Consider the following 23,210-nt stretch of genomic DNA (forward strand, 5'->3'; position numbering starts at 1 on the left):
GTTTGTCATCACTGGCCTGTAGAAGCGACTCACAGTTGGCATATATGTGTGTGTGTGTGTGTATTATCTATATGTGTACATATGCACATATAATGTGTATATAGTATATATTATATATGATGTATATGTATGTCTGTATATACAAATAGATATGTATGCATTTATACACACTATATATGCATATCATACACACTAGGATATATTTATATCTAGAAGTATATTGTGTACATGTATATAGAGAGAGTATGTGTTTTGCATATATGTTTTATGTACATCATGGTTATTAATATATGCATGTACATATGCATTTATATATGTATGTATATGATTTTATAAACTTTAAAATTTTGTATATAAATATATTAATATATAAATACAATATTAATATACTGTGTATTATATAGTATATAGCATATTTTATATACACACAATTATAAAGTATATATTATATATAATATAAGCATATTATATAAAATATAGTATATATGCAAAATATATACATATGTGTAACACATATAATGTAGAATATATGCACATATGTAAATATATAAAATAAATATTTAATCAGTCTATTATATTAATATATTATTGTGCATTGCATTTATATTATTACTATATTATATTTATTCTAGATGTATCTACATGTGTATATGTGCACATACATACTACATGCATGCATGCATACACACAAAATTGTAAAGTCCTGGATAGATGCATGGCATTAATAGTTTTGACACTGGATATCCCATGTGTAGATTCACATAAGAATCTGGAAAGTGAAAGTTCGTGCAGATAGAAATATGCACAGGAAAGAAAACTCTTTGGGAATCAATCCTTATTTCAATCATTTCAATAATTAGCCTTCCTTAAGTGAAGCTTTTAATTGGAGTAAGCCAGAAAGCCAGCTCCGCTCATTAACTCTGGCAAAGGGTTCTCTGCGCTTCTTTCGATGGCCCTTCCCAAGCTTGCTATTTGACTCCCGTTGGTCTCTTAGGCTGGGTCACCGCCCCTGGCACGGTGCTGGTGAGAGTCCTTATTGCGAATTCGGCTCTGCTGCCGGGTCCTGCCCTCTCTTGGTAGCGTCCCCAAGGTAGGCTTCCTAGCAGAGGATCGATCCTCCAGAAGCCCAGAGCGGGTAGCAAGGAGCATCCCGCAGCCAAGTGGTCTCTCCTCTCTCTTCACAGAACGAGTCGGATGCAAACGTCTCCGAACAGCAGTCATTTCTCGTGGTCGTCGCTATCGATTTTGGCACCACGTCCAGCGGCTATGCCTATAGCTTCACAAAGGAGCCAGAATGCATTCATGTCATGAGGTACGGGCTTGGGGCATCCTCGTCACACCTTTCCACAGTGACAGGAGGACGCCGGGTCTCTTGGCCCCGGGTGCACGGAAAGGAGCTACAGTGGCCGGTTGGGGAGCGGGTTGGGATGCTAAGGAGTTGTGTGGAAGGAAAAGACGCGGTGGACCGGCCGTGTACTTACAGCAAAAGTCGATAATCGGGGAAATGCGCTCTGATTTTAACTCCGTTAAACTAAAGTGTGTAACCATCACGCACCTCCCACGACCTCCTCACCCTGATTTGTCATTCTCAAAACGGAATAAAGGACACGAGACAGAAAAGAAAAATGAGAGCAACAGGATGATTTAGGACGGAGGAAGAAATGCGTTTATTATTATTTGCTCCGTGTGTACTATTACGGAGTGACTACGAGTCAGACTTTGCAATAAGCCCTGTGGATGCAAGAGCTATAAATATATACGGATGCACATAAACACACACAGATATGCATGTATGTGTACGTATTTACGTACGTAAATAAATGATGACGATAATGTGAAGTGCAAAGTGTATTTTCACTAGATATGGATGAGATGACTTGGAGATCATTCATATCCTTAAGATCCATCCTTGATCGTATAATTTAAGTATAAGACTAACTAACTCTGTGATAACACTAGTAAAGGGAACGCCCACGGGAGGAAATTCACTCTGCCAAAGCAGATCCCTATCCTTTCTGAAACAAATTCTCTTAGATATTTGTCTTGTTTACTAAAAGTTTAAGTCCCTTGCCCCAGATCATGCCTCTAATATGTGTCTGAGACAGGTCTTGAACCCAGATCTTTCTGGCTCCAGGTTTAGATCTACATCCATTATGCCACATTGCTTTTCAATTTAGCTATATCTTCCTGAGCGGGGTTTTTAAAAATGTTAATAAAATCCGTGTTATCTCAGATTCTAGATTTTTTTTAATGTTGGTTAATGTCATTCTCTTTCTCTATAAAACTGGATGCAATTCAGTATGATTAATATGTTATGTATATGACAGAGAACAGAAGAGCATTATTCAAGGTGGAATTTTGGATGGAATATTGGATTTAGGGAGAGATTCAAATCCCTGGATTCAAATCCCATATCAGAGGCTCTAAGATTATAAGCAATTCAATTTAATCTCCTTGAGTCTCAGTTTCTGTAAAATGGTGATAACTGATTAATAAGTGCTTGCTTGCTCCCTCCCTCCCTCCCTCCCTCCCACCCTCCCTCCCTCCCTCCCTCCCTTCCTTCCTTCCTTCCTTCCTTCCTTCCTTCCTTCCTTCCTTCCTTCCTTCCTTCCTTCCTTCCTTCCTTCCTTCCTTCCTTCCTTCCTTCCTTCCTTCCTTCCTTCCTTCCTTCCTTCCTTCCTTCCTTCCTTCCTTCCTCCCTCCCTTCCTTCTTTCCTCCTTCATTCCTCCCTCCCTCCCTCCCTCCCTCCCTCCTTCCCTCCCTCCCTCCTTCCCTCCTTCCCTCCCTCTCTCCCTCTCTCCCTCCCCCTCCCTCCAAATCACTGAGGATTGTAGTGAGGCTCAAATGAGAATGTATACCAACTGCTTCACACTTTAAAGGCTCAAATAAATGGCAGTTAATATAATTGCCAAGAAAAAGTGAAAATCTTGGTTGCAATGAGAACTTAGGTTAGCATAACAAGCATTGCTAAGTAAGAAAGCACAGTCAAATCCACTAAAAAAGTTATATCTGTTCTGCAGTCATTGACAACACAGATGGAAAAGTAGAAAGGGGGAGAAATAGCTTTGCTTAAGACAATTTCTTTTAAAAGCTGGGATAAGTGGTGTTTTTTTTTTTCACTTTTCAGGTATCATTTGTTTAAAAAAAAGTGTTATTTCACAGTATAGACTAACATCAGGGGATAAGACACTGAGAGATAGAGAATAATAACCTAAATTGCTTTAAGAAGAAAACTTCAAAAACATCTTCTTGGCCATTTTGGGCTCCACAATGTTATTTATTCTAGATCTATTATCCTAATTATTACAGAGAGCTTAGAGATAAGTCCTTTACTAAATTTTATTCTAACAAGAAATATTTATATGATCAACATGTTCCATAATAAAGTTAGAAGCAATGTTTAATGTGGTTTTGGGCAGCTAGCATTCAGTTGATGCCAAGATGACTGGGGAATGGATATAATGTTTAGTAATATGTAGGAAAACGATGTCAAAAGAAAGAGTAACAGAGAAATTACTTGCAATCATTCTACTTATTTAGTATTCACCAGGGAGATGGTGCTAAGTTCTGGAAATATGAAGGTAAAGAAAGTCCATGATCTCAAGGAACTTTGCTAATTGACTGAGGATGTTATACACACAGAAAAGTTAAATAAAAGGAAGCATGTGATGGATCAGAGAAGAGACCCAGACAAAATGCTTCAAGGAAACTTGAGGGAAAGAGTTATAGATAAGATGGCAAAGATAAAATGGCCCAGATTGTTGTGAGCCCTCACTAAATAAGAAACAAAAGCAATCAACAGTCCAAGAAGGGGTTACCTTTTCCCATGTCTTGCTCTTGCAACTTGATCTCATGCATCTTCTCTTGGTAGTTTCCTGACTATGTTCCATTTCAGGAAATGCCTTCATATAGAGAGCCAAATAATTTATGGGTGCAAGCATTAAAAAAATTAGCCTCCCATATTCATTGCAGTGCATCTCAGATGTATGGGGCTTAAGTCAAATATACTCAAGTCTGTCATACTAGCTCTACTGTAAGCTAAGTGGCATATTAACATCTTAACCTCTAAAGCGAAAAGATTTTTAGTCTGAGATATTCATGGAAAGCTGTCTTAATAAGTTGTGGGCTTTGCATACACCCCCCATGATGTCTGTTTATTACAACTTTTTCTTTTAAAAAATCAGCTCAATTCAACAAATGTTTATCAAGCCATGTGAGAATTGTTTGAAGAAACTGGGGAAATTTAGCCTGGAGGTGAGATGTCTTGCGAGGAATGTGGTGGTTATATTAAAGTATGTGGTAGCTGTAGTGAAGAAAAAGGATTAGATTTGTTTAGTAGGACCTGGGAGGACAGAAGTAGTAATAAAAGGTAAGAAATCCAGAATGGCAAATTTGGGCTTAATATAAGGGAAGAATTCCTAAGAATTAGAGCTATCCAAAAATGGCGTAGATTTTCTCAGAAGGAAGTTGTGTTTCTCTTACTGGATTGGAAGTCTTTATGTCAAAAAAAAAAAAAAACCCAAAAGATGGATGAATATTTCTTTAGGTATTACATAGAGAGAATTCTTATTTAGGTATGAGTTGGCTTCTGAGGTCTGTAATTATGGGATGGATGACATACAAAAAGCTTAAATATTTGTCTATAGATACTGATAGCCTTACTCTTTAGGTTTTTTGGGCCTGGGCTCAATCCACTGAGATACCCAGCTGCACTCCCTTTTTTTTAAACCCTTACTTTCTGTTTTGGAATCAATACTGTGTATTGGTTCCAAGGAAGCAATGTGATATGGGCTAGGCATTGGGGATTAAGTGACTTGCCCAGGGTCACACAGCTGGGAAGTGTCTGAGGCCAGATTTGAACCTAGGACCTCCCATCTCTAGGCCTGGCTCTCAATCCACTGAGCCACCCAGCTGCCCCCCCCCTTTTTGTAATTTATTAAATTTGCTTAAATGTCTCTGACTATTCCCAGAAGAAAGCAAATTGGGAAATAGATAGAATGGAAGTTCTTTGATGGCAAGTCTGTTTTGTTTTTGTTCCCTCTCTCTAGCTTCTAGTATCTCCAGTTCCTTATACTTAGAGTATAGAAATAGATATGAAGAACATTTATTGAATCGTTGAAATGATAACATAGTATAGTGTAGAAATAGATAAGATAGTATAGAAGTAGTTTTAAAGAATGTTTTGAACCATTGGAATGCTAGCATTAGAGGCAAACTTTTGATTAACAACCATTTACTAAGTAGCTACAGTGTATGCCCTGAGCTGTTTGTAGTAATGTAAACATCAAAGCATATCAACACATATATCCTTAGTACTTCTAAGTGGATGAAATCTAAGAAGAAAGACAGCTTTGTGTAGTAGAGGTCATTGGCTCAGAGAGTGAGAAATCATGGCTTTTGGGTCTGATCGTAGCTATGGGAAAAGTTATACTCCCATCTCTACTAGGTGTGTAACTTTGGGGAAATTGCTTCATTTCTTGAGTCCTCGGTTTCTCCATTTGTAAAATAAAGGAATTGGACTATAACTTGTAGTTCTGTAGTAAGCCTGTCAGTATAGTCCCTGCTGTCAAGAAATGGGGACTATATATAGATCAGACCTATATTTTAAGGTATTTGGGAATCACTTCCATTTAATTTAATTTTTCCCTAATGTAGTAGATGAACTTAGACATACAAAAACAACAGCTAAAAGCAATGAGAATCCAGTTGAAAAAATTAACTTTTTAAAAGATGTGGTATTAAATATGACAGCCAAAAGGTTAAAATATGTCTTCCTTTGTTTCCTAGGAGGTGGGAAGGTGGAGATCCTGGTGTATCTAATCAAAAGACCCCAACCACAATCTTATTAACTCCGGAAAGGAAATTTCACAGTTTTGGCTATGCAGCCAGAGATTTCTACCATGATCTGGACCAAAATGAGGCCAAGCACTGGCTCTACTTGGAAAAATTCAAGATGAAACTCCATACCACTAGTGTAAGTAATAATCCTCCTTTAATGCACTAGAATGAATCTCATTTTCTTAAAGAGTGGCACAGAAGAAAAGAGGCTCACCTTCAATTTAATCATCATTCGTTTGAATTTCAAATAAATGTATTCCATACAACAAAGTAGAGGAAATGTATTATGGGAGATGTTGGGTGAGTCATGTAAAAAAGATGACAGGTGGTGGATTACACAGATAATTGACTAGATTTGAGAGAACAATACATTGCAATTTAGGAGGCCCAAAATTCAGCGAGACAAGCCAGTGGTCTGACTGTTTGGACAGAAATAGAAAGGGTGAGCACAGGATTGTTCATTGTAATATTGAGCGTACTGGGCTGCGTGACGACAGACAGATGGCCCTGTGCATCTAAGTCTGTGCTTGATCTTAAATTATCTTGTTAGCACTTTTAGGTGTGCATGGCAGAGTGGTGAGAATTTTGGAAAGAGGATGGATATGGAAGTTGAAGAAATCAGTCATTGGGTTTAATTTGGATTCAGAGCCCTGAGCTGAATCCAGCATCTACTGCTTAATTACCTCTGTGACTTTGAAGAAGTCCCTTGAACCCTAGTCCTCAATTTCTTCATTATTAAAAGAGAAGATTGAACTAGATAATGATTAAAGTCCCCTTCCAGATTCTTTGGGTGTCAAGGAATACAGTCAATGAGAGGACATCACAGCCTCGTTCCCTCCCACCCCTAGCAGAGTTAGGAAGGGCTCTTCTCAAAACCCAGTGACTCAAGGGAGCGGGAAGCAAACCATGTCAGCTCAGCGTAGGAGGTGATGGTGTGATGCTGTACATTTCGCAAAGTGTAATGTGTAACACTCTAGCCCACGTGGGACGCCAGTCACTGAAGGCTCTTTCAAACATGAATGGCAAACATTAATTAGAAAGCTCAAATCAATCATGAATCCCCACTGATTGCATCAGCCATAACAAGTCCATTTGTTAAGTAGGATTTCTGCTTTCTTTTGTTTCTCTTCACTCCAATCCTCCATGGAATTTCACCATCATTTTTTAATGACCATTGTCCACCCTCCTCATTTGATACATGCCAACAAAGCTTCCTCTGACTTAATAATGCTTCCTGTTGCTCTGGTGCTCTGGCGAGGAAAGTGATGCTACTTTTACCCATGGGTTCTCAACAAATTACACAGCTTCAAGCCTTAAAAATAACTGCTTTTTAAAATTTCAGTTATTGACTTTGTCACTCAGTTTGATTGGAAATCTCGTGTCCATACAGAAGGCATACACTAGCATATTTACATTATAAAGGATTGTTGTCCTCCCTATCCTATCCCCACCCCCCCTTCCCATCCTCCTACCCTCACACCTGAGTATTTTCTCAAGGGCTGGATCAAACTGTATTAAATGTGAAGATTTCATGTGCATTTGCATTTTAAGATTGCATATAACTGGAAAGCAAGAGATGTATTATGTAGATTCTTTTTTATTATTATTAAAGTATTATTATTGCTATCCTTCAAAATATTTTTTTTAACATTTGCTTTCTTTGGTGCTCTTTCTCAGACCCCTCTATCTACTCTTGCATCATGGACTTACATTATAGAATTATGAATCTTAAAGTGGGGAGGGACCTCCAGGGTAATCAAATCCAACCCCTCCTGTAAACATGACTCCTCCATAAACATCTGTTGTGCCTGTAAAAGACAGGCATACAAATAATCAAGAGACATGCCCAGATCAGCAAAAGCCACCAGAATAGGGGGCTACTAAAATCTGCCAATTCACAGTTTGAAGAATTTTCAGCCTGAAAAACTGTAAGATAAATATTGGAACCTTGATTTACTCTCTCAAGATGATAAGGTGGGGTGGATAGGAAGGGAGATAGAAAGAAAACACATTCTGAATTTCTTCATCTCTTTTCCTTAAATTTAGAGGTTTCTATCATGTAGAATAAGTTTTGCAAAACCTCAAAGGCAGATATTTCCTTTATGTAATTTTTTTCAATCATAGTTCTTCTCTTTTTCTAGAATCTCACCATGGAAACAGATCTGACAGCAGCAAATGGGAAGAAAATCAAAGCCCTTGAAATCTTTGCTTATGCCCTGCAGTATTTTAAGGAACAGGCATTGAAGGTAGGACTGAATGCTAGTATGGTTTATCAAGGGATATTTGTCAGGAAAGTCCCTGCTGGCCTGAAATAAACTAAAGATCAAAAATTGGCTAGGCTTGAGATTAGATGACCATATCATATTTTGTAAGAACTCTGTGTCATTTTAAAATGCTGAAATATTCCAATCAATTCTAAGTGTTTTCTCTTGTTAAGATTAAGAGCTATATCCATTGTGAATCATTTTGCTAATAACTGCTAATTTTCCAAGATGAATTTAACTGTCACCATCTACTTTCTTTCCTTTTAAGGAGTCACAGAAGTGATTGGTGCAGGAATTTCAGATTTTTTGTAATGATTTTTGTAATCCTGGAAAAATAATTTAATCAATCCTAAAGGGAAAAAAATGGCTTTTTTTTATGGATGAATGATAGGAGGCTTGGAAACCAAGGGGGTGAGAGAAGGACTGGAGATGATGGAGTATATTTTAAATATTGCACTAATCCAAGAAACATTGGTGGAATACTTACTATGAAAAACTTTGTGCCAAGGTATATGAGAATATGAAGACAAAGAAGATGTACCAAACTTTAAGCATCTTATATTCCAGTAGAGGAGTTAAGACATATACACAAATATCAATAATTCCAAAAATATTTCATAAACATTATACCATTCTTGGTTGGGTTGATCATGGAAGGTTGTGTGGATAATTAAGCTGGGTCTTAAAGGATAGACAGGATTTGAAGAGAGAGAAGACACGTGTGCAGAAGGAACAATATGAGCAAAAGTATGGAGACTCTTGACCAAAGACACATATAAAACCCAGTGGAATTGTGCATCAGTTATGGGAGGGGGTTCAGGGAAGGGGAGGGAAAGAACATGATTTTTGTAATCCTGGAAAATAATTTAATCAATTAAATAAATTTCAAAAAAAGAAAAAAAGGATGGAGAGGAGAAATCTTAAGGCATATTGAGAGAAACAGTCTCCTGTGATTGGATATTCATATTAATCATAGGATCATGGGACCTAGAATTGGAAATAGCAGTAAGGAATATCAGAAATCATCTATCCCAAATCTGTAATTTAATTTAATTTAAAAAATAAAACACAAGTCCAGAGAAGTGACTTGACCAACAAGAGAACAGACTAATGTTTGGCATGACTGAACATTTAGAAACAAAGGTATTCATTAGTTTAAAGGATGATTGAACAGTAACCCATGTAGGCTTGAGTCAGCATTTACAATGTCCAGATAGAATAAATAAAGTCAAAATAATTTTTAAAAGCAGAGTTCTGCTTGAGAAAATCATGCCCCAAATTTAGACTGGTAATTTGATAAGATGATTCATAATTGTTCATTCAAAACTTTGCAAATTGTATAATATCTAAATGACCATCAAACACCAACAAAATACATTTCTACACACTTTCTTTGAAATATCACAAAAAACCTGTTCTTCACAGCCATAAACTCTTCCTGTTTAACTAGTTTTAAATAGCACATAAGGTAATAAACATTTGTCTTGGATCCAGGCCCAAAACATGTCACATGTTTTACCTGATTTCAAAACACAGAGCAAGTTTGAAAAAAGGAAAATTGTATGAAATGAAGAACTGAACTGCAGGCCTAGTGCAAACATGTCTCAAATGTTCATTTACTTCTTTTTATTATTTTAGAGAGAAGGAATGGCAAATGCCAAGCATTACAAGCAGGTTAGTTTAGTGGGAGGGTGAATCAAGCACAGGATAGCTATTCAACTTAATGGGTAATATGAGATACTTGTCAGGAAAATAAATATTTGTTAGCTCATTCATCATTAGAAATGTACTTTAGAGCAACTAGAAGTAGAACTCAAACTTTACTGAAGAGGTAAGTTAAATATGGGTTAGGTTTAATGTTGATAGGTCTACCTACATGGCAACAAAACCTATCCAAGAGCCACCTTGGCCATTGCATTTGTGTGAAACTCACCAGCATGATTTGTCCACGTGAAGATTTTTTGTCCAAATGGCAGAAACTTTTGCAACTTTGCCCTTCACACAAATAAATGAACAGACTACCCTAATTATCTTAACGTTAACCTACAAGTTCACATTAGTGTCACAAACACATGCAAGGCACTCTTTTAACATCTGAGAATAAAAAAGACAAAACCAAAATATTCCCAACCTTTTGGAGGTTGCATTCTTTTGGAGAAATATACAACTAAGAAAATACAAAGTATGCACAAATTAATGCAAGGTCATTTCAGAAGGGGGAAAATGCAAATCAAAACAACTCTGAGGTAGCACTCCACACCTAGCAGTTTGGCTAATACGACAGCAAAGAAAAGTAATAAATGTTGGAGAGGATGTGGAAAAATTGGGACACTAATGCATTGCTGGTGGAGTTGTGAACTGATCCAACCATTCTGGAAGGCAATTTGGAACTCTGCCCAAAGGGTGCTAAAAGACTGTCTGCCCTTTGATCCAGCCATAGCACTGATGGGTTTATACCCCGATGAGATAATAAGGGAAAAGACTTACACGAGAATATTTATAGCCTCACATTTTGTGGTGGTAAAAAATTGGAAAATGAGAGAATGCCCTTTGATTGGGGAATGGCTGAACAAACTGTGGTATCTGTTGGTGATGGAATACTATTGTGCTAAAAGGAATAATGAACTGAATGAATTCCATGGAGACTGGAACAACCTCCAGGAAGTGATGCAGAGTGAGAGGAGCAGAACCAGGACAACATTGTACACAGAGACAGATACACTGTGGCACAATTGAATGTTAATGGACTTCTCTACTGGCAGCAATACAATGCTCCGGGACAATTCTGAGGGACTTGTGAGAAAGAACACTATCCACATTCAGAGGAAGAACTGTGGGAATAGAAACACAGAAGAAAAACAACTGCTTCATCACCATGGGTTGATGGGGATATGATTGGAGATGTAGACTAAATAATCACTCTAGTGTAATTGTCAACAATATGGAAATAGGTCTTAAAACCCAATGGAATTGTGCATTGGCTATGGGAGGGGGTGGAGGAGGGGAGGGAAAGAACATGAATCATGTAACTATGGAAAAATATTCTTAATTAAATAAAATTTTCAAAAATTAAAAAAAGAGAGGGAAAGCGCCATTGACATGAGGATCAGAATAGACTTGCTATGTTATTTGGTGCCTGGGTCATGCTTTGAAGGATCCTTGGGAAGTTGACTTTTCTTCTTTGTTTGACCACCTTTCTCCTCCTCCTTCTCCTTCTCCTTCTCCTTCTTATCAGGGAGTCTTATTGCCATGTTGTAGAAGGGCATGAATGGTGGAATAGGCATAATATCAATTCAAATGGCAAGAAAACAGACTAGAGCAGTAAAAGAACAATATTCTTGAGAAGTGACTGTTGATAATTTTATATTACTGTTTCCTTTTGGTTTAGGAGTTGAGTGATCAATCAGGCTCTGAGTTTGAAAATTCTGATGTCAGATGGGTCATCACAGTGCCTGCTATCTGGAAACAGCCTGCCAAGCAGTTCATGAGACAGGCTGCCTACAAGGTAAGAGAATAGAATGAGAAGAGGCAAGGGAGAAAGAGGAGTCAAAGCCTGGAAGTGCTGTTATTATAATCAGCAATTGTAATATTTTGTGAGAGCATTCGTCTAAGACAAAGTATATCATCTCTTGGCATTTAGAAGTCCTTAAAGACTGTCACACTAAATAATTTTTCCTTAAGGCAAAAGGAGAATTAAATGCTTTCTGAACTACCCAGCTACTTATGGTGATGTGAGAAGGCTAATAATTATGTCAATCAGACACAAGATAAAAGGAGTCATACTTATGTTTTTGTTGTATGTGGAATTTTTTTTTAATTTTAATTTTATCAATCATCTTGACCATCTGTCACCATAGATACTTTGGAACAAAATTCTGAAGTGAGAGTTTGAGAATTTTTGCATCATGCCAGTTAGCTAGATTCTAGTTATGGACAAAATTGGTTAAATAGGGACATCTGGATGATGAAACTAAGGAAAAGAACAAAATCAATAAAAGGCAAAAGCAGTCTAAAAAAGACCACTGTGGGAGATAATAACATCTAGCATAGGATGTCAGTCAGTCAATCAACATTTATTAAGCACCTACCATTTGCCAAGAATTGTGCTAAGTGTTGAGAATGCAAAGAAAAGTAAAAGACAGTCTCTTCTCTCAAGAAGCTCACATTCTAACAGGAGAGACAACATAGAAATGATGATGCACAAACAAGATATATGCAGGATAAATTGGAAATAATCCACAGAGGGAAGATACTAAAATGAAGGAGCATTAGGAAAGCCTTCCTATAGATGAGATTTTAGCTGGGATTTTAAGGAACCCAAGAGACAGCTATAAGAAGGGAGACTTTCAGTTATTAATAAAATTCTTTTATTAATATTATGTTATTAATACGATCAACCAAAGGTTGGGCTCAAAAGACTCTGACTTTTAAAATACTCTTAAATTTCATTATTTAACTCAAGACTTCAGACTCTGGGCATGCTTTTGAATGCATTACATTGCCCCCTCTTTGTGAACTCTAGTCTCATTTTCACAGCTATTCAAAATCTTGAGCCCAGATGAAGCTTTCCAGTGTGAGAAAAATAGTAGTTGATGAACTGGGATAATCAGGAAATGACTCTGAGAAAGTGACAGTAGAAATCACAGGAAATAAAGTCATCCTTCTGACTTTCATTTTCCAGCTTATGAGACAACTGTAGACTTTAGCCAGTAAACAATGTCATTTCCCATTTTGGGCCCTGGTGAATTAGACAAGAACAGATGGGTAAGTGACTGTTGTTTCCCACCGAGTTATCTCTGGACAATAGTCCTGGAAGAGTACAGCAGAGTTACATTCTCTCCTATCAAGAGGGCTGGAGAGGGTGTTCTGTGGGGGCAAGAATGGCCAGAAACAGGAAACCCAACACAATGGATGCATCTGGAAGGAAACTGGCAGAGCCGCCCAGATGTGGTAGCCCTTGGGAGAATGTCATTACAGAGAGCAGAACAAACTGGCATCAAGGTTCCCTCTAAAGCAAGGGCTCTGAACCTTTTTTCTTGTTTTGGATACTTTTGGCAGCCTGGGGAAGCAGAAGAAGAAAGGTGAGGAAACTGGAGAAAATGCTTATCAGCTGGAATTGAGGAGGCAGGGGATGAAAGTGAAGCATATATTCAAGTCATTGAAGGGCTGACACATTTTGGGTTTATTCTAAGAATAATGAGCAGAAGCTACAGAGAAGCACACTCAGACTGACATAAAGAGAAAAACCTTCCGAAAATTAGGACTGTCCAAAAGCGGCATAGGCTGCCTTGGAAGGGAGGGAGTTTTCCTTCGCTGGAGGTCTTCTTCAGCAAAGGCCAAAACCCATCACTTTTTGGGTTGTTAAAGGGATTCTTATTCAGGCACAGGATGTCCTTGGTGTTGCCTGAGCTTTTAGATTCTGCATTTCTATGAGAACTTGGCTCTAAGAGGTCATTTCTGTACTGACCAAATAAAGTACTTCATTTCCAAGATAGCAGGTCTGTATTAGAACATTCTGCCTTGGAACAGAGGCTTCTTCCATTCTACTGCCTTTAAAGCATCACTCCTACCGGACCTCAGTTCCAAATAAATGTCCTTAAACTGAGTGTGTAATTTGGAAATTGATCATTTCCCAGCCCCCTTCCATCCCTTGAGCAAAAATCATTTGTTAAATAAATCGTGTGCTTGTAAAACTTAAAAATCATTTAGCCTAATTCCCTTATTTTAAAGGTCAGGAAAAACCAGGTAAAGAGAGGGAATGTATCCCACCCACAATGTTAGACCACCCTCCGGCAGAGCAAGAATGCAAGGTCTCAGCCTGGCCATATTTGAATCGACTTAGAAGGATTCAATCATTGGAAAATCTCTGACGTGAGGTGCCTGAATATCAAATGAGATCCTTCTGTCTCTGTTATAACCTAAAGACACATTAGGATTATTTAGTCCCTTGAATACATTCTATTGCATCATATATTACAAACATTACAATATATTGTATATATTACTATAGTCTACCATAGGGTAGTATAGGGAGCTAGAAGGAAAAAAAGGCAACCATTAACATTTGAGGCTCTTTAGAAAATAAAAACGCCTTAAAACTGGGAGGTGGTTCCTATTGTGCTAAGATGCCATCAAGCCATATCTTGAGTAGAAAATATTAGTATTGTGACCTAAAGTGCTCACTATGTGTGAGTCCAGTCAATTACAGAATGCACAGACAATTCCTAGCGGTGGGTCTCCTTTTCATTAATTACCATTGTAGAGAACGGGGGTACAGTGATCTCATCTTCAAAACAGACACATTTTGCATCAGCCTTCCTTTTTGAATTAGCTGCAGAAAAAAAAAAGAACATACTGGAAGAGCAGAATTTGTGCTAATGCAGCCTTTTTTATAGCTTGAAGATATTTAACCCAAGCTGGCTATTTTTTTTTCTGCAGCCTTAGACACATTAACCATCATTGATTTACTGGCAAATCTGTGGCAATTTTCATATCTCAGGGAAGTAGAGAAGAGAGTGGAGCAGTCTTTGTAAATAAAATATTCCCTCTCCCTTTTTTGAATGTCGTTTCCCCACCTACTTTACTCCTTTCCAAATTGGAACTCATGAATAGAAAAAAAGAAGAAGAAAAAGAAAAAACTACTAGGGTGTCACTTTTTGCTGCCCCAGATTTCTGGAGGAAGTCAAACATGTGGCAGCACATTTTTGGCTCAGACGCCTTGTGTTGATAGAGTCACTGGGTCATATCTGTGGAATTCTTAGGTTCAGCAGAGAAAGGGCTAAGAATTTTCAGAGTGGCAGTGATTAATAATAATAGTAGTAAGACGAATGTCAGCCTAAACTGAATCAAATAGACAATTACATCGGATCTTGGGATACTGCTCATTAGAGCGTATGGCCATTGTAAGGCCTTTGTGGAGCAGAAGAAAATGGATGAGTGTTTATCCTGAAACAGTACACTTTTCCTCACATTGTGTTTTTCAGTGGAATGTTAATGGCATCTCCCTATTTTAGGGCCCATTGATGGTCTTGTACTTCCTCTTTTTCTTTGTATCCACAGACAATGGAGCAAATACAACTTGTGTTACTTACTTCAAGTGGGATGCTGGACAGAAGTATTTGGGGAAATTCAAAATACTATATAAATATGTGATATAGTTTTTAGAATTCAGAACTTGGAGTCAGAAATTCTGGGTATGAATCCCAGCTCCACCATCCCAGCTCTGTGGCCATGGGTAGGATATTTCATCTTAGGAAATTCAATTTCCTCCAAATCATGGAGAGTGAAGCACTTTTAAAATCTGAAAGTGCTCTAGAAATGTGAATTATTATATTGAAGGCCTGATACCCTCCCCTCGCCCCTCACAAAACTATTAATAGAATGAAATTCCAGAGGGGTAGAGAGGAAAGGAAAGGGAAGAACCTAATTTTGAGATTTGATGAGTAAAGAATGAGGCAGCTACATGGTGTAGTGGATACAGTGCCAGGGCCAGCATCGGGAAGACTCATCTTCATGAATTCAAATCTATCTTCCAGAACTTACCAGCCCTGTGACTATGGGCAAGTAAATCACTTAATCCTGTCTGCCTCAGTTTCCTCTAAGATCCCTTCCAGGCCCAAATCTATGCTCCTATAATCCTTCCACCCCAGACAACAAAATGTCATTTCTTAGGTATACTCCATTCAATGTGCAAAACATTTCCCAAGGAGGCCCCCTGAGTCCCAACAGACATTTCAGCTGGCCAGAAAATGCAGGAGAGGGAGGTATTTCAGGTATTTTTTTCTTGCCTGTTTGTGGTTCTTAAAAGTTTGACTTTTTCCCCCCTATACACATCAGGTCTGGCTGAGACAGGGCGTTGCTATTTGTGAATGTGTTCCTGAAATTTGCCCATTTCTGCTTTCTGAACGGAAGAAAGCATATTTGAGAAGGAACATGCTGGTCACTGACTTTTTTAGGGGAACCATAAGGGTCTGTAGAGGATGAGATAGAGAGTGTCCTGGGAGCAAGGAGCAGACTTGAGAGACAGTGAAGGATAGAGAGGTCTGGCATGGTCTGGTCCATGGGTCTGGCCCACGATGAGTAGAACTCAACTAAACATCAACTGGTGTGAATTTTTGTGACTAGACTTAACGAGGCTCATTTTTGTTTGTTTGCTTTACATAGGCTTCAGTGAGGAAACAAGGAGGGAGATCTTCCAGCTTATATCACAATTGTTCATTCAGAACAATTTCTATACAAGTATTTTATAAATCAAGATTTTGAATTCCTGCTTAAATTTCAGTTAATGTGGAAATCAAGGCTAAATTTGTACTTCATCATTTTTTCCCCATTTCACAAATGTTCTTTTCATTTTCCACATATGGATCTCAGTTTCTTAGCAAATCATGTGTGATTTATTTTTATGCCACTGCATATTATTCTGCATTTCACACTTGAAGTTGGGGTCTACCCGTTACCATTACCATCCTTCTTTAGCACCTCTAATTGAACAAACAAATGAAAACTGGAAAACTTACTAGTGAGGGATCACTCTCTGAATGTATTTTGCCTCGATTTGTTTTTACTTCCTTTCTCCTAGAAACATCAGGTATCATCCGCTTTGATAGGTTTTATTGTTCTAAAATTTCAGAGTCGCAAAGGTAATCCATATTCTTTTATAACAAGCTTGGCATCCTTTAATAATCTATTTTCAAAGAAGATTTAAAGTGTCCATTGGAGAAAGGGAACACTATAGGGGTCTTTTAATGGATCATAGAGGGAATAATAAGGACCATATTTTATGCATCAGAGATAGTGGCGTTCTGGCTGCTTACTCTGAGCAGCCGCTGGTAATAAACAAAACATGACATACTGATGAGAAGAGAAAACTCCTTGGCTGCTAGAAGATCATACATCATCAGTCAGACTAGAACTGGATGGGGGAGGGATGTCGAAAGAGATATTTTAATAAATACCTCATTCCAGGCACGGTGCAAAGGTCTTTCTGAGTATCACCATGTCATTGGATCATCACAACAACCCTTTGAATTAGATACTATTTACAGTTGGGGAAACTGAGGTAGTCTGAGGTGAAAACAACTTGCTTACTGCTCATGATTACATAGTGTTTGAGGATGAATTTGGACTATCCACTGTGCCATCTGGCTGCCTGAGAATACAACTGGTCCATCTTCTCTCCCCTCCCCCCCCAAAAAAAATTCCTTTTGAAACATAGGGCCTCAGAAAATTAAGTGACTTTCCCAGAATCACTGAAGTTCTAAGTGGCAGAATCAGAATTCAGACCCAGAACCTCTGATTTCACTGGCAGGTCACTTTCTAGTACTAAGAATTTAATGCTGAGAGTGTGATTCACACTAATTGTAGAGAGGGAGCAGGTGAAGAAAGCTGGGGTTTTTTTCCCCTACCAGCTTTCTAAAAGGGAATCCTGGTGAAGGATGTTCAGCTCTAGTTATCTAGCATTAATGTAATTATCTGTTTTATAATGTAATTTAAAAGTCTTCTGTATCCACCTGCTATTATAATCTTTTTTTTTACTTTTTATGTAACTTTTATTCTGTTTTTCTCTTTTAAATTAATGAGCATTTTTCCTCCCTCCAATTTACTAATTTTCTTGACCTTTTCTTCTTCCATATTAATGTTGTTGTTATTTTTTCTAGCTCTATAAAATAATTTCTTTGATAGTTTGATTGATACGGTGCTGAATAAATCATCCTGTCCTCCAATTTTAAAAGAAACAAAGGAGGGAAGGGAAGGAAGGAAAAGCCTTATAAAATATATGTATAGTCAAGCAAAACAAATTCCTGCATTGGTTTTACCAATAAATGTTCATCCTGTTCTGCATCTTGAATCTATCACTCTAAACTTTCAGAAATGCTAGTTCGGTTGTGTTAGTTATAGTTAATTAGATAATAAATATTTATTAAGTACCTCCTGTATATGAGGAACTGTGCCAAGCACATAATCAATGGGATTCCATCAATAAAGAGAGCCTTGACCTTGGAGTTATGCCAGATTATAGATTTTGAGCTAGTCTAAAATGTTCATTTTATAAATGAGAAAACTGTGTCCCAGAGAGAAATGACTGCCTGAGGGCACAGAACTCCTCCTTGAACACTAAATCCAGACTATTTCCACCCACCACACTGTGCTGGTCTTCTGCTGGTCATGGTGATGGAGGAGGAGGAGGAGGAGGAGGAGGAGGGAGGAGAGGCAGAAGGAAGGCCACAGAGGAAAGGAAGAAGGGGAAGAATAAGGCTTAATTAGTGATGCTCTTGACTTTCAGTCAAATTGGAGAACCTGATCTGTGTTAATAATGCCTCAGAGAGGATTCATGTTAGCTTTTACTCTTCTCTCCAGCCTTGGTTACAAAAATAGATGTTCCAGGTTCATCGCTTCCATCTCAATATTGCACTGTTGCTGCGGTTAATTTATTAAGTATCTGCTATGTGCTAAGCACTGTCTTGTCTCTGCTCCTTACCTGTCTAGATCATAGAGGCGCTGTTTTTTATTTTAACAGTTTCAGTGCCTTGTGCATTTCAGGATTACGGCTAATTTGTATGAGTGCAGGAGATGGTGTAGGAGATTGGCATCTTCCTAGGGGTAAGAATCAAACCTCTTGGGCTGTAGTAAAATGTTTGAAGCAGTAGTGATGCAGTGGATAGCACACCTGAGTTCAAATCTGGCCTCAGACATTAGCAGAGTGACCCTGGACAATCTATTTGCCTCAGTTTCTTCATTTGTAAAATGGAGAAGGAAATAACAAACTATTCCAGTGGTTTCTCCATGAAGACCCGAAGTGGGATGACAGAGTTTGAATCAACCGAACAACAAAATTTTGAGCATGAGAGAGACAACCCCAATGTTGTACGTACGTACCTAAGGCAGACTGACGCATTCCAGTAAGCAAAAGTCTAGATTGTTTTTCTCCTTTAACTCTGTGATTTTGAATGTTATGCTCTTTCACTCAAGGGCAGTGCCAGATACCCTGTGAATACTCAGTCATTATGGACACTTTACTTTCCTGTCATAAAATAAAAAATATTTGTCCTAAGATAGATGCAACATCCAGATAGAAGCACTTATCCGAATTCTAGCACTCCTGAAGACATTCTGAAGAGCTGTCATTTAAAGGATGGAAAAGTGGGCGTGTAAGAGGGGGGTTTTCATGAACAAGCTCTCTGTCATTTAAGAACAAATAGCCCCAGAAGGGCCAGGATACAAAGGGCCTAGTTTCCATCTCTACTGAAGAAAACCATACAAAAGAGAGGCAGCAATTATAACACAGTAACGAGGTTGCAGTTTAAAAAAACAGGAGCAGAAGGTGAAAGCATTAGTCTTTCTGGTTGGTCTGGCTCCTGAGGTTTCTGGACCTTTGGTGGGTTCTAAGCGTTGTCGAGGCAGCTTGGTGGCTCAGTAGATGGAGCACCGCATTCAAGGAGACCTGAATTAAAATCTGGCCCCAGACACTTTCCAGCCCCGTCACTGAGCAAGTTGGTATCCTCGTCTGCTTTAATCTCCTGGAGAAGAAATGGCAAAACCATTCCAGTGTCTTTGCCAAGAAACCCCCCTGGACAGTATTGATGGGTCATGGTCCACAGAGTCTAACAGGGACTGAACAGCAGCAGCTTTGTAGGTTCAGAAATCAGGTTTCATTATTTCACTTAGGGAGGATTAGGTATAACGAACCAATTCCTATTAATGAAAAGACGCCGACCCAGAATGCCTCGTTTATAATGCACGACATACCTGACAAGACAACTAGCGTTGGTTATTTGCACATGGCAAACTGTGTTGTTATGCCCATTTAGGTAAGCAAATTATAGATTTAAACATGTTTATTAAATATAGAATTAGTGCAAATGAAATTAGAATTCTGACTCTTTGTGCCTTTGTTTTCTAGATTATATTCCCTTCTATCGTGAAGATAATGCCTTACAAATTTGAGGATCACATTATCTTGCATTTATTATGTGATACTTGGAAGATGACAGCATCTTATCATGTCTCTAAGCAGTATGGTAGATAGAGCATCGGGCTTGGAGCCCAGCAGAAGGGAGTTAAATTTCAGCCTCAGACACTTATTATATATGTGATCCTGGGCAAGTCACTTACCTCCTGTTTGCCTCAGTTCCTCATTGGTAAAATGGCAGCACACTGGAGAAGGAAATGGCAAACCACTTCAGTATCTTTCCCAAGAAAGTTCTGTGGACAAGACTCCATGGGGTCCCAGCACCCTGTTTACAAACCGTCTTCCTTGTGCAAGTCACACACCTTTGAGAATGTTTCTGAAACTGATTCTCTATAAGATGTTGATACTTTTGGGGGGCCTCATCTCTGATTTCAGCCCATAGTAGATTAAAGGATATAGGTTTACAAGGAAATAAAATGTTCTGATTCATAAAAACTATACAAATAGACTCTGGAAATTGCCACTGAGATAGAAAATAGATTTTTTAAAAAGATGCCCATTTAACTTGGTTTTATGTTACAAATGAAGGCAGAAGGATGCACTAGATAAATTTCTACATATAAAAACATACACATACTTTACAGATGTAATCCTAGGCCTCCTGTCCTGTGTGGCAGGAATATTTTTTATATGAAGTGCCTTTCTCTTTAATTTTCATTTATTCAGAATTTTTAAAAGTTTGAATATATATGAAGGAAAACAGAATTAAATTTTTCCTTTTGAGTTTCAAAGAATTTGAAGGAATTTTCCCTCCGTTTTGTAGTTTATGGAAAAGAGTCCATAAACTTCACTTGTCTAATTAAGAACTTGCTCATTCTAGGGTCCTTTTTTCAAAAGTTGGAAAGGCATGAATAGGAGCAGTTTAGGGAGCTGTCAGCAGTGAAAACAAAAAAATGACTGGCCAAATCCATTTTTCTATTAATCAATAAGTTTCTAACCAAGTTAATTCTGGTAAACAACATCGAATAGAAAGCTTAGGTCTATGTTTGTTCAGTGTTTGGGTACTCATAGGGAGGGAGGGAGGGCGGGAGATAGAAACAGAAAGTAAAACCGACAAAGAAACAGAAAGAGGCAGAGAGAGCAGGAAGGAGAGAAACAGCAGAGAAAGAGGGACAGGCCCAAAAGGAGCAGAGAGAAAAAAGAAAGGGATAGGAAGAAAGACACACAGAACGGGAAGAGGTACAAAGAAAAAGACAGGAAGAGAGAGAGAGATTGCTTATGAGTGGTCCTTGAATCCCCTGCATTAGCCTTAAGACCCCAGAGAGGACTTTTAATAGTTCTTCCAAAGTGGAAGTAAGATGCATTTCAGGGAGGCGGTATATTGTCCAAGTGCTAAAGGGAACAGAATGTGAAAAGGAAACAATTGTTTGACTCTGTGATCAAGATGGAGGAAAAATCTTTGACTGAAAATGCCTCTGCTCAAACAGGGTAGTTACGAACTATCCTGGCTTAAGTCCTGGTTTGCTGTGAGGAACAAATGAGATGATATTTGTAAAGAATTTAACCCAATCCCTGGCACACAGTAGAAACTTAATAAATACTTATTCCAACTTTCCATCCATCCATTCTCCATAAGGGTCTTAAAATACTTTTTAATATATCAGATGAGCTTTTCCTCCAAGGAGCTCACATTCACATCACATTACTAGAATGGAAGGGTCAAATACTATCTTTGTTTAAGGATCTGGGGATGACAGGTCAAAGTTCATGCAACAAAAATTTCTAAATTAAAAAATTTCCTAAGATTCAGTTGATAACCCAATCCCTAGCCTTTTTTTTGTAGGCAGTATTCAATACCAAAAAAAAAAAATCCAGAGAAACAAAGGAGTGCAGATTTTGCCCTTGGAATTTGTTGACTTCCTATGGTTGCAAATGAACAATTTACCTTTAGCTTGCAGCTCTGCTGCTTTAGTGTCTGGTTTACCTTGGGTAGATTTATTAACCTCTCTGGATCTCAGTTCCTTCATAAACTTTAAAACTATATAAATACTAGCCATTATCATTATCGGGAAGATGAGAAAATTGGACTACATCATCTCTAAAACTCTTACTGACATAAAGTTCTGATCCTGTAAGTTTTCACAAATCAAATTAAGGTACAAAATTGATATAATTGTGGGCTCCATCAATATTCATAAATTTCATTTTTGCCCAACTTGAATTCTCTAGGTAATAGATTAAAGGAACATAAGGGCAATGTGCACAAAATCTGTTGCTCTTCTTGTGTAAACTCCAAGGAAGGAAGGGTCAAACAAGAAGAAATAAGAGTGAATGTAGTATGGGTCTGTTTAATGTGATTTAAAGACAACCTGACACTTTTTGGAACGGGATCCCGACTTCAGTTCCACCTGATTGCTGAATTGACACTGGAGTCTTTTGGAAGAATTCTGAAGAAACCAGCTTGGGGAAAGAGCATGGCATATCAGCACCCCCTCCCAACTTCCTCCCCCATGTCAGTGTAAGTCGTAAAGATAGGCAACGGATCAGGCTGCCACAGATGTCCTTCACTGACTCTTTTTTTCCAGGCAGGGATGGCCACCTCTGAAAACCCAGAACAGCTGATAATCGCTCTGGAGCCTGAAGCAGCCTCCATCTACTGCAGGAAACTTCGCCTCCACCAGATGATAGACTTGAGCAGCAAAGCAGCTGTCAATGGTTACACCTCCAGTGACACTGTAGGAGCTGGGTTTGCACAGGGTACCTCTCTCTCTGTCTCCTCCTCTCTCTCTCTCCCCTCTGGCGCTCTTTCTCTCTCTCTCTCTCTCTGAATTTCTATGCCCTTTTTATGTTTCCATTGTTAATCCATCAAGGACTCCTTGAAATATATTTCATTATATTCCATTAGAGATTCCATTAGAGATATTCCATTAGAGGAAGGAGCAGTATCCTAAGAGGTCAACCTAGATCTGCTTTGATCTCCTCTTTTTTTTTTTTCCCCAATTGGGCTCTTGGAGGGACCAAATAAGCCAAGAAAAGGTTTGTTTTCAGCATCTTCCAAAATGATTCCTATTAGAACAGACAAATGGGAAAGAATGTTCCCTGGACACTACTTCAGACTGCCATGAGAGTTCTTAGCTCTATATTACACTTGGCTATTAATCCTATCTATTAACTGATTCCTAATCTAACATAACTTGCC

At 38.3% G+C, this 23,210-nt stretch overlaps 1 protein-coding gene across 2 annotated transcripts in view; it reads left to right on the forward strand.

The window, feature by feature from the left end:
- Positions 1–23,210, forward strand: part of HSPA12A (heat shock protein family A (Hsp70) member 12A) — a 91,751-nt gene that overhangs the window by 54,686 nt on the left and 13,855 nt on the right. For both annotated transcript variants that reach the window (XM_007478935.3, XM_007478936.3), the window contains exons 3-7: positions 1,185–1,312; positions 5,789–5,975; positions 7,981–8,085; positions 11,492–11,608; positions 22,597–22,768. In XM_007478935.3, coding sequence (XP_007478997.1) covers positions 1,185–1,312; positions 5,789–5,975; positions 7,981–8,085; positions 11,492–11,608; positions 22,597–22,768 — 709 coding nt within the window. The remainder of the gene's footprint in view (positions 1–1,184; positions 1,313–5,788; positions 5,976–7,980; positions 8,086–11,491; positions 11,609–22,596; positions 22,769–23,210) is intronic.

The sequence above is a fragment of the Monodelphis domestica genome, chromosome 1 (assembly GCF_027887165.1).
Source record: "Monodelphis domestica isolate mMonDom1 chromosome 1, mMonDom1.pri, whole genome shotgun sequence".
NCBI lineage: Eukaryota > Metazoa > Chordata > Mammalia > Didelphimorphia > Didelphidae > Monodelphis > Monodelphis domestica.